Source organism: Oncorhynchus kisutch, linkage group LG11 (assembly GCF_002021735.2).
Source record: "Oncorhynchus kisutch isolate 150728-3 linkage group LG11, Okis_V2, whole genome shotgun sequence".
In the NCBI taxonomy this organism is placed as follows: domain Eukaryota; kingdom Metazoa; phylum Chordata; class Actinopteri; order Salmoniformes; family Salmonidae; genus Oncorhynchus; species Oncorhynchus kisutch.
Window position 1 is genome coordinate 31,840,422 of NC_034184.2, and position 11,544 is coordinate 31,851,965.

At 42.7% G+C, this 11,544-nt stretch overlaps 1 protein-coding gene across 3 annotated transcripts; it reads right to left on the reverse strand.

The window, feature by feature from the left end:
* Positions 1-1,071: 1,071 nt before the first annotated feature.
* On the reverse strand, positions 1,072-9,700 carry LOC109899762 (protein ZNF365-like). Of its 3 annotated transcripts, XM_031835628.1 has the most exons (6): positions 9,247-9,700; positions 7,701-8,468; positions 7,269-7,440; positions 6,849-6,892; positions 6,350-6,530; positions 1,072-1,119 (listed from the first exon to the last, which is right to left on the reverse strand). In XM_031835628.1, the coding sequence occupies exons 1-5, from the start codon at positions 9,267-9,269 to the stop codon at positions 6,350-6,352; spliced, it is 1,188 nt and encodes a 395-aa protein (XP_031691488.1). In that variant the 5' UTR covers positions 9,270-9,700; the 3' UTR covers positions 1,072-1,119. The 3 variants fall into 3 exon arrangements, with proteins under 3 accessions (XP_031691488.1, XP_031691489.1, XP_020350862.1); XM_031835629.1 differs by lacking the exon at positions 1,072-1,119 and having other exon boundaries at positions 5,465-6,530; positions 9,371-9,700; XM_020495273.2 differs by lacking the exon at positions 1,072-1,119 and having other exon boundaries at positions 5,465-6,530.
* Between the last annotated feature and the right edge of the window lie 1,844 nt (positions 9,701-11,544).

Consider the following 11,544-nt stretch of genomic DNA (forward strand, 5'->3'; position numbering starts at 1 on the left):
GTCAATTAACTTCTGTGCCACATCCTGACTGATGGCAACCCATTCTTGCATAATCAATGCTTGGAGTTTGTCAGAATTTGTGGGGTTTTGTTTGTCCACCCGCCTCTTGAGGATTCACCAAAGTTCTCAATGGGATTAAGGTCTGGGGAGTTTCCTGGCCATGGATCCAAAATATCGATGTTTTGTTCCCCGAGCCACTTAGTTGTCACTTTTCCCTTATGGCAAGGTACTCCATCATGCTGGAAAAGGCATTGTTTGTCACCAAACTGTTCCTGGATGGTTGGGAGAAGTTTCTCTCGGAGGATGTGTTGGTACCATTCTTTCTTCATGGCTGTGTTCTTAGGCAAAATTGTGAGTGAGCCCACTCCCTTGGCTGAGAAGCAACCACACACATGAATGTTCTCAGGAAGCTTTACTGTTGGCATGACACAGGACTGATGGTAGCGCTCACCTCGTCTTCTCCGGACAAGCTTTTTTTCCAAACAATCAGAAAAAAGATTCATCAGAGAAAATGACTTTACCCCAGTCCTCAGCAGTCCAATCCCTGTACCTTTTGCAGAATATCAGTCTGTCCCTGATGTTTTTCCTGGAGAGAAGTGGCTTCTTTTGCTGCCCTTCTTGACACCAGGCTTACCCCCCAAAAGTCTTCACCTCACTGTGCGTGCAGATGCACTCACACCTGCCTGCTGCCATTCCTGAGCAAGCTCTGTACTGGTGGTGCCCCGATCCCGCAGCTGAATCAACTATAGGAGACAGTCCTGGTGCTTGCTGGACTTTCTTGGGCACCCTGAAGCCTTCTTCAACAATTGAACCGCTCTCCTTAAAGTTCTTGATGATCCGATAAACGGTTGATTTAGGTGCAATCTTACTGGCAGCAATATCCTTGCCTGTGAAGCCCTTTTTGTGCAAAGCAATGATGACTGCACGTGTTTCCTTGCAGGTAAGCATGGTTGACAGAGGAAGAACAATGATTCCAAGCACCACCCTCCTTTTGAAGTTTCCAGTCTGTTATTTGAACTCAATCAGCATGACAGAGTGATGTCCAGCCTCGTCAACACTCACACCTGTGTTAACGAGAGAATCACTGACATGATGTCAGCTGGTCCTTTTGTGGCAGGGCTGAAATACAGTGGAAATGTTTTTTGGTGATTCAGTTCATTTGCATGGCAAAGAGGTACTTAGCAATTACTTGCAATTCATCTGATCACTCTTCATAACATTCTGGAGCATATGCAAATTGCCATCATACAAACTGTGGCAACAGACTGAAAATTAATATTTGTGTCATTCAAAATGTTTGGCCACAACTGTAGACAATGAAACATATTAGGCTTTGATCTTGTCCCATCGACATCCCCATGATCCATGAAAACTTCCCGTGAGAAAGGCTGTTTGGTCACGGTTTCATTATGAAATGTCAGAAAAATAACCAAATAAAAAGTTATACTTAGCCACAAAGCACAGTATTGTTCAACATTCAATATCAATGCCAGAAGGGGACTTGGTCTACATAAGGGTTGGTGACAATTCTATTTAAATTTCAGTCAATTCAGGAGTTCTGCTTTAGAAATCCAATTATTTTCCTGAATTTGAACTTGTAATTGACTTCAACCCTGGTCTATACAGCAGCACCATGTAAATAAATAACTATAAAAAGATTGAGTATATTCATTTGTTTGCTACATTGCCTTAATTTCATAAAACTACATTTCACTTTGAGACATACAGTAGCTCTATACAAAATATCAATCAACACCAATAACAAAACATACAGTTACAACAAATACCAAAAGAGACATTTGTTTTACATTGATTACCATTCGAATACATTCTCATGGTTTGATGGAGTGAATTGACTTGTAAACATAGATACATCACCACAGCAAATAAGGATGCACAATTTCATTCAAATTTACCCCCACGTTTCGCTACATTCACAGAGTTTCCATTTCTTTTTACCAGAGAAAGGATGACCCATCACACATACATTTAAATGAAAGGACATATCTGTTATCTGTGCTTGTTAGGCCTAGAAAAAAATGACGTGTTTTGGTTAAAAATCACGGCCTTTGATTCAAAGTATGCATCTCTGTACATTAAAAAAGAGGAATGTGACATGGAACCTTAAAGCCCGTTATGAAATATGACATAGCAAGCATGATGAGCCTGTTCTTGATGACCACAGCTTTAGGCTATGTGCTTGACAGATACAGCTGAATGCTCAGGATACCAGAATGTTTTTATTTCATAGATTTCTATTCAAATCACTACTGTTCCTCAGTTTTTGCAAAGCTAGGCCTACTGTATATGATTTGTTAATACTTAAATTACACTAGTATTATGATTATGTGCAGAAGCGCAATATAGACCTGAATACCAGGGCTGGAATAAAATACTTTGCTTTGTATTAGCTGTTCTGCGCTCCTAGAGGCAGTGCAGTCAAACATTTTTTTTAAATATATATATATACACACACTGCTCAAAAAAATAAAGGGAACACAAACAACACAATGTAACTCCAAGTCAATCACACTTCTGTGAAATCAAACTGTCCAGCAACACTGATTGACAATAAATTTCACATGCTGTTGTGCAAATGGAATAGACAACAGGTGGAAATTATAGGCAATTAGCAAGACACCCACAATAAAGGAGTGGTTCTGCAGGTGGTGACCACAGACCACTTCTCAGTTCCTATGCTTCCTTGCTGATGTTTTGGTCACTTTTGAATGCTGGCGGTGCTTTCACTCTAGTGGTAGCATGAGACGGAGTCTACAACCCACACAAGTGGATCAGGTAGTGCAGCTCATCCAGGATGGCACATCAATGCGAGCTGTGGCAAGGAAGGTATGCTGTGTCTATCAGCGTAGTGTCCAGAGCATGGAGGCGCTACCAGGAGACAGGCCAGTACATCAGGAGACGTGGAGGAGGCCGTAGGAGGGCAACAACCCAGTAGCAGGACCACTACCTCCGCCTTTGTGCAAGGAGGAGCAGGAGGAGCACTGCCAGAGCCCTGCAAAATGACCTCCAGCAGGCCACAAATGTGCATGTGTCTGCTCAAACGGTCAGAAACAGACTCCATGAGGGTGGTATGAGGGCCCGACGTCCACAGGTGGGGGTTGTGCTTACAGCCCAACACCGTGCAGGACGTTTGGCATTTGCCAGAGAACATCAAGATCGGCAAATTCGCCACTGGCGCCCTGTGCTCTTCACAGATGAAAGCAGGTTCACACTGAGCACGTGACAGACGTGACAGAGTCTGGAGACGCCGTGGAGAACGTTCTGCTGCCTGCAACATCCTCCAGCATGACCGGTTTGGCGGTGGGTCAGCCATGGTGTGGGGTTGCATTTCTTTGAGCCCTCCATGTGCTCGCCAGAGGTAGCCTGACTGCCATTAGGTACCGAGATGAGATCCTCAGACCCCTTGTGAGGCCATATGCTGGTGCGGTTGGCCCTGGGTTCCTCCTAATGCAAGACCATGCTAGACCTCATGTGGCTGGAGTGTGTCAGCAGTTCCTGCAAGAGGAAGGCATCGATGCTATGGACTGGCCTGCCCGTTCCCCAGACCTGAATCCAATTGAGCACATCTGGGACATCATGTGTCGCTCCATCCACCAACGCCACGTTGCACTACAGACTGTCCAGGAGTTGGCGGATGCTTTAGTCCAGGTCTGGGAGGAGATCCCTCAGGAGAACATCCGCCACCTCATCAGGAGCATGCGTTGTAGGGAGGTCATACAGGCACGTGGAGGCCACACACACTACTGAGCCTCATTTTGACTCATTAAGGACATTAGATCAAATTTGGATCAGCCTGTAGTGTGGTTTTCCTCACTCCAAATCCAGACCTCCATGGGTTGATGAATTTCATTTCCATTGACAATTTGTGTGTGATTTTGTTGTCAGCACATTCAACTATGTAAAGAAAAAAGTATTTAATAAGAATATTTCATTCATTCAGATCTAGGATGTGTTATTTTAGTGTTCCCTTTATTTACACGTTCAAAAGTTTGGGGTCACTTAGAAATGCCCTTACTTTTTTAGAGAAAAGCTATTTTTTTGCCCATTAGAATAACATCAAATTGATCAGAAATACAGTGTATTTGTAGCTGGAAATGGCACATTTCTTATGGAATATTTACATAGGCCCATTATCAGCAATCAATACTCCTGTGTTCCAATGGAAAATTATGTTAGCTAATCCAAGTTTATAATTTTAAAAGGCTAATTGATCATTAGAAAACCCATTTGCAATCATGTTAGCACAGCTGAAAACTGTTGTCCTTATTAAAGAAGCAATAAGACTGGCCTTCTTTTGACTAGTTGAGTATCTGGAGTATCAGCATTTGTGGGTTCGATTACATGCTCAAAATGGCCAGAAACAAATAACTTTCTTCTGAAACTCAGTCTATTCTTGTTCTATTCGATGCGAGAAATTACCAAAAAACTGAAGATCTCGTACAACACTTGTGTACTACTCCCTTTACAGGACAGCGCAAACTGGCCCTAACCAGAATAGAAAGAAGTGGGAGGCCCCGGTGCACAACTGAGCAAGAGGACAAGTACATTAGAGTGTCTAGTTTGAGAAACAGATGCCTCACAAGTCCTCAACTGGCAGCTCCATTAAATAGTACCTGCAAAACACCAGTCTCAACGTCAACAGTGAAGAGGCGACTCCGGGAAGCTGGCCTTCTAGGCAGAGTTCCTCTGTCCAGTGTCTGTGTTCTTTTGCCCATCTTAATCTTTTCTTTTTATTGGCCAGTCTGAGATATGTCTTTTTCTTTGCAACTCTGCATAGAAGGCCAGCATCCCGGAGTTGCATCTTCGACGTTGAGACTGGTGTTTTGCGGGTACTATCTAATGAGGCTGCCAGTTGAGGACTTGTGAGGCTTCAGTTTCTTAAACTAGACACTGTAATTTACTTGTCCTCTTGCTCAGTTGTGCACTGGGGCCTTCCACTCCTCTTTCCATTCTGGTTAGAGCCAGCCCCCCCCCCCCCCCCCTCTCCCCCCCAGAGGAAGGTAGTATATCTTTCACACACACACACTACAAGGTTGGAATAATACTGTGAAAATTATGAAAAAGCTGTTTGAAAAGGTCGCATGAACTTTCAGCTCGTTTTGCATGGGTGGAGTTTGGCCTAACAGGCGGTATAAGTTAATAGACCGATAACAAAGAGTTTCAAACCTCTCTGCCAATAACATCTAGTTTTCAGGTTACATATCCCTTCTATTCGGCTTCTCCCATTATCCCATTAGGTCCTTCACTCAGACCAGACAGTTTTAGCAAAAGTCTTACTTATAAAATGGCTTTTTGCTCAGAAGCAATTTGTTAGTTTTTTTCGTAACTGATAAATGATTTGATATTGAGATTAAAAAAAAAATCTGCATTTGACCTTGAGTTTAAAGGACCCACCCCCCCTTTAAAAAAAAGTGAAAATGTACAAATTATCCAATGGATTATGATATTTTTCTGGTAAAAAAAAAAAAGTGGAGGTGTAAAAACATTTGTACCCCTATTTAAATTTGCTCAATGGCTCAGCCAGCCAATTGGACACAATACTGTTTAGCTCATCTCAGTCACAAAGAGGAATAACTTTGCAGCTGTTTTTATTGTCACATACACCAGATAGGTGCAGTGTGTTGTTTTACAGGGTCAGTCATAGTAGTACGGTGCCCCTGGAGCAAATTAGGGTTAAGTGCCTTGTTCAAGGGCACAGACAGGTTTTTCACATGGCCGGCTCGGGTATTCGAACCAGCGACCTTTTGGTTCTGGCCAAAGCTCTAAACAATGCCATGCTAGTGGGTGGTAACATTCAAATAAAACCCAGCCCTGAAACATAGGCTGAAAATAATTTCTATGTCATATCACAGGAAGAGATACCACATTCACAAAGATTTGCAAGAAGTGGGAAGTTTGGATGTGTCACTTAAAGCCCAAATATATCGTACTTTGACTAATATGATGACTTATTGACTTAACTTGTTGTGCAACATCTTGAGTAAGCTCTGGCCATCTTTCACCTCAAAAGTGGATTTCTACTGGAGTGGACATTTAACAATTCCACCATCTAGTTTTTTTGTATACAATTCTGTATTTTATTAGATCTACACCCATCAATAATATGATTTAATAGTAATTAAAACACCAATGAGGGTCAGAAATACCTATCCATCAAGTTTCTACAGTACTTCCAAAATTGAAACTAGGACAGTAGCAACCTCTAGGACAGAATGTAGCAAAAACTAGCGTACACATGGCCATAAAGCATCCCCTGCTCAGTATTATCTATACATTCAGTAAATACTTATCATATATACATTCATTTGTCGGGCCCTGGTCAGGTTACCTAGTCCTCAAATCCAGCTGATCTGCGGCGCTGGGTCCAGGCTTCATCCCTGCGGTCAGGTCTGAAGTAGCCAGAGTTACCCACTCTCTCACTAGGGCCTTTGGGGAACGCCCGTCCTAACTGGGAGGGGTGCATTCTACCCTCCTGGGGACAGGACTGTGACAGCTGATAACCTGCTGACCTAGAATCAGGGAACAGTGCAACAAACCTCAGACACAAAACCAATGTTTCAACAGGCAGCAGGTAACGATGACAGACTCACTTAGTGGAGAAGATAAATCTCAGAATCATTACTAATGAATGAGGACACAAAATCTCATTTGCGACAAGGGATCCCTATGTATAATTTATATGTAACCATGTCCTAACCTTTGAAACTGGAAACTCAGCATTGTAATCAAAGTGAGACACTAAGGCACAGCCCAAAGCTCATGGGCACAACTATGGAAAACGTAGATCATGTATATCAACAGTAAAAAAATGAGGTTCACAAACTCGCCTGCTTTTGGTTATTCTATGAGGTCCATTTTCAGCTGTCTGGTGCTGCAGGGGAGATGAAAAGATGTCAGCTATTTATACTGTTTACACCAAAACTCAAAAGCTGATATTATCCAGTTCTGGAATGTTTGGAAGGTTATCATGTTTCCCTTTTCTACATAAATACGGAGGAAGAAAACATATCTGCATAGGCTTCCTCTCAACTCCACAACTGAATCTGGGAGGCCAGTTACGATCGGCAGGTCTCAGAAGGGTTCAAATGTGTAACAATTATGATATTCTCTAATCTCTCTCTAACCGTCTTTCCGTTGCCATCTAAAAACAAGTAAGAGCAGCTGCCAGAAAATACTTTGAAAAGGAATCTGTCTTTGTAAACACATTGCTGTCAGTAGTAGGAAACAGGCTTGATATTGTACAGTACCATGTAATCGGTGTAGGTTGGTGGACTGGGTGAGCTCTGATAGTACTCCAGTAGCCTCTCAGCCAGGGCGATGCGTTTGAGCAGGTTCTCAATGAAACGTTGGATCCGAACTTTACCACATATCTCATGCTGGGCTGCAGCCTCCAGAAAATTCTGAATGGTGATGACTTCTCTGGAAGAAAAAAAGAAGAAAAAAAACAGAGATACAAATTCAAGACTTGGGGGGGGGAACGGACAATGGGGGGCGTATCTAGTAACATGCTAAAGAATATTGCTACTGACAAAATTACAATAACTCCATTAGCAACAGCAACAATCTAAGGAGTTACCAGATTAGTGTACTGTCTGCCATTTGACCTCATGATTATGATTTTGACTAACAATACCGTAAGGAAATGTTAAGACTGAGTTACTGGCTCAGACACTACTCACTGTTCTCTCCTCTCCAGCTCGTACTCTGACTCGTTCAGCTGCTCCTTTAGTGTGGCGATCACCATCACGGCCATGTCCACCTGGTGGCTTAGCGCCCTCTCCCGCTCCTGAACCTCCTGCCTCTCCTGGGCCAGGTGCTGGGAGTGGGCACGCTCACACAGCAGCTCTGTGTCCGTCTGGGCCAGCTCCGTGCTGACCCTGTGCAGCCTCCTCTGCATGGTGCTGTCCGCTGCCAGCAGGACCTTGGCAAGCCTGCGCCTGACCGACACCTCCCCAGCACAGACACTCCACTCTGGGGACACCGCCTCAGGCTTGCTGCCTGGGTCTGGAGGGTTGTCAAATGGAAATGGGATATGATCTGTCCCAGGGCTGGACTTGTGGAATTTTAAATCATCTTTACGGGCCTCTTCTTCAGTTTGTATCTCCTCCGCTGCCTGCGTCCCCACACTATGCGTACGACACCTCTCTATGCAGCTAGTGACCTCTCGTGTGTCACTCAGGGAACGCACATGCAGGACTCTCTCTGGGTGAGAGTGCCCCCTGCGGGTCGGGAGGCTCAGCTCGTGCATGGTGTGGTAGTAGCTGTGGCTGTATTCCAGGTGGTCTCTCAAGGAGGCCAGGCTATTGAACCTCTCACGCTCCCCACACCGAGGGCACCTAAATGGGAGCTGGGAGTCCGCAGATGCCCCACAAGCCTGCCCATTCTCAGTGACGAGAGAGGTCCTCCTGGCGCATACCTTCGCCTGCATTTCACCTACAACCTGGAAGCTAAACACACAATGGTTACAGTCAGCTGATATATGACTGATATTCTTAATCCAACTACAGTAGACCTACGACGGCAGGTAGCATAGTGGTTAGAGCATATGACTAGTAACTGAAAGGTTGCAAGATCGAATCCCCGAGCTGATAAGGTAAAAATCTGTCGTTCTGCCCCTGAACAAGGCAGTTAACCCACTGTTCATAGGCTGTCATTGAAAATAAGAATGTGTTCTTAACTGGACTTGCCTAGTTAAATAAAGGTCAAATAAAAAATATAAAAAATGACAAGACTGATATCTCATGCATATATTACTGCAATTGATTAATATTCAACAATAGGTTATTAAATCAAGCATACATTTGTTTAAATCAAAACCAATTGGCTGTTTCATTTATTCAATATGTCACCTTACTGACAACTAAGGTTGCAAAAGCCTACCTTCGTAAAACGAAGTGGCCTGCAGATCCTTGCCAACAATAGATGAATATGGTTGACGGCAGAATCATGTAAATACAATTAAAGTATTTAGCTAAGCGATGGCACATAAGGGCTCTCGATATTAACAGCTTGTTGTAAATGTAACAGGTCATTTTTAAAAGGCTAACTATTAGCTAACGCTGCTAGAATTTCTTCCTACCCCATGCATGGCTCATCACCACTAACGTTAGCTAGCTAGTTAGCCAGGCTGCTGCTCCCAATACACAGCTCCATGGTGTTTTATATTACACCATGATCTATTTCGAGCTACTGATGCATGTAATCTCGCATAAATATATAGTTTACCTGTATTTGCATGATGATGTCATGCAAAATAGCAAGAATTCCCCACACAAATTTCCTGCGTAGGGTTGTGAAAATGTTAGTCAGCTGAGAGCAATGAACACAGCCTCCCCTACTGTAGGCCTACCTGGGAATGGTTATGTATAAGCTAGTGACGATGAGCAACCAAATATCAATGGAATGTTGCTAATTCAGTAAAATAGCTACAATATCGCGTTTACTGGCTACCAATTCGAACCAGAACAGTGTCTTCATTGGGCAGCATTGCACATGATGGCATAAATATTCTTCGCCGTCAAATACATTTTTGAATGGAATTTAAAATAGTCATAATTTCCAACTAAATGAATAAGAAATTATGTGTTATTAACTGTCAGGCCGTTAAAATCGTTTTTTTTTCTTCATTGAACTCCATAATGTGCATCTCAGACAGTGGTGAGGAGGAGTCTACCGTGTCCGGAAGTGACCCTTAATTTTCTGGATTCCGACAGTGCGGAAGAGGCAAAGGAAGTGGCCCAACTCGACGGAAAATCTGTTTCCCTCCAGCAGGTGGCGTTTTTTTTGTTTTTACCTCTCAAGGAAGGATAGAAGTTTCGTAACGCTTTAGGTTGTTTAAAAAATATATACAGTGGGGCAAAAAAGTATTTAGTCAGCCACCAATTGTGCAAGTTATCCCACTTAAAAAGATGAGAGAGGCCTGTTTCTATTTTTATTTTTTTATTTCACCTTTATTTAACCAGGTACGCTAGTTGAGAACAAGTTCTCATTTACAACTGCGACCTGGCCAAGTTAAAGCATAGCAGTGTGAACAGACAACACAGAGTTACACATGGAGTAAACAATAAACAAGTCAGTAGAAAAAAATAATAATAATACAATTAAAATTTTAAAAAGAGTCTATATACATTGTGTGCAAAAGGCATGAGGAGGTAGGCAAATAATTACAATTTAGCAGATTAACACTGGAGTGATAAATGATCAGATGGTCATGTGCAGGAAGATATACTGGTGTGCAAAAGAGCAGAAAAGTAAATAAATAAAAACAGTATGGGGATGAGGTAGGTAAATTGGGTGGGCTATTTACCGATTTATTTACCGACTATGTACAGCTGCAGCGATCGGTTAGCTGCACAGATAGCAGTTGTTTAAAGTTGGTGAGGGAGATAAAAGTCTCCAACTTCAGCGATTTTTGCAATTCGTTCCAGTCACAGGCAGCAGAGAACTGGAAGGAAAGGCGGCCAAATGAGGTGTTGGCTTTAGGGATGATCAGTGAGATACACCTGCTGGAGCGCATGCTACGGGTGGGTGTTGCCATCGTGACCAGTGAACTGAGATAAGGCGGAGCTTTACCTAGCATGGACTTGTCGATGACCTGGAGCCAGTGGGTCTGGCGACGAATATGTAGCGAGGACCATCCGACTAGAGCATACAGGTCGCAGTGGTGGGTGGTATAAGGTGCTTTAGTAACAAAACGGATGGCACTGTGATAAACTGCATCCAGTTTGCTGAGTAGAGTTTTGGAAGCTATTTTGTAGATGACATTGCCGAAGATGAGGATCGGTAGGATAGTCAGTTTTACTAGGGTAAGTTTGGCGGCGTGAGTGAAGGAGGTTTTGTTGCGGAAGAGAAAGCCGACTCTAGATTTGATTTTAGATTGGAGATGATATGAGAGAGGCCTGTAATTTTCATCATAGGTACACTTCAACTATGACAGACAAAATGAGAAAAAAAATCCAGAAAATCACATTGTAGGATTTTTAATGAATGAATTTACTAACTACTTTTTTTTGCCTCACTGTATGTGTGTGGCAACATCCAATCTTTTTCCCAACAGATATTATCAATAAATCCATTCCAATAAGGCATGACATAAGGTATAGATACAACATCCTGCTGAAACAAGGTCCGTATCGCTCTGTTGTTGAATGGACCAAAAGAGAAACAAATCTTTCCTACTGATGAGTCAACAGGGTCAATAGAAGGTAGGCTCTGAGGGTCAGGTCTTGACACGTTCCTGAATAACATTGCAACACCTGAGGGAATGGCATCTAAAACAATTGCAAAATCTTTAGGTGTTACAGGAACCTTGTAAAGCGATAAGAATTCCTTATAACTGAGTAAAAGACCCTCTGCATTTATCAGTTGGCTCACCAATAGGATATTATTTCGGAACCAATATTCTAAAAACAAAGAAGTATTTTTATACAATATATCCCGATTATTCCATATATAATATCTGTGTGGAGAAAAATTGTGTTTATAAATTAAGGACCATGACAAGAAAACCTGCCGATGAAAAGC

Bases quoted from the DNA above. Each gene is read 5' to 3' on its own strand.
- LOC109899762 (XM_031835628.1), bottom strand. From the start codon at position 9,269: ATGACATCATCATGCAAATACAG. The intron at 8,469-9,246 runs GTAAACTATATA...TTGTGTGTTTAG, and splicing joins ACATCATCATGCAAATACAG to CTTCCAGGTTGTAGGTGAAA. The intron at 6,893-7,268 runs GTACTGTACAAT...TCTCCCCTGCAG, and splicing joins CAACCTACACCGATTACATG to CACCAGACAGCTGAAAATGG.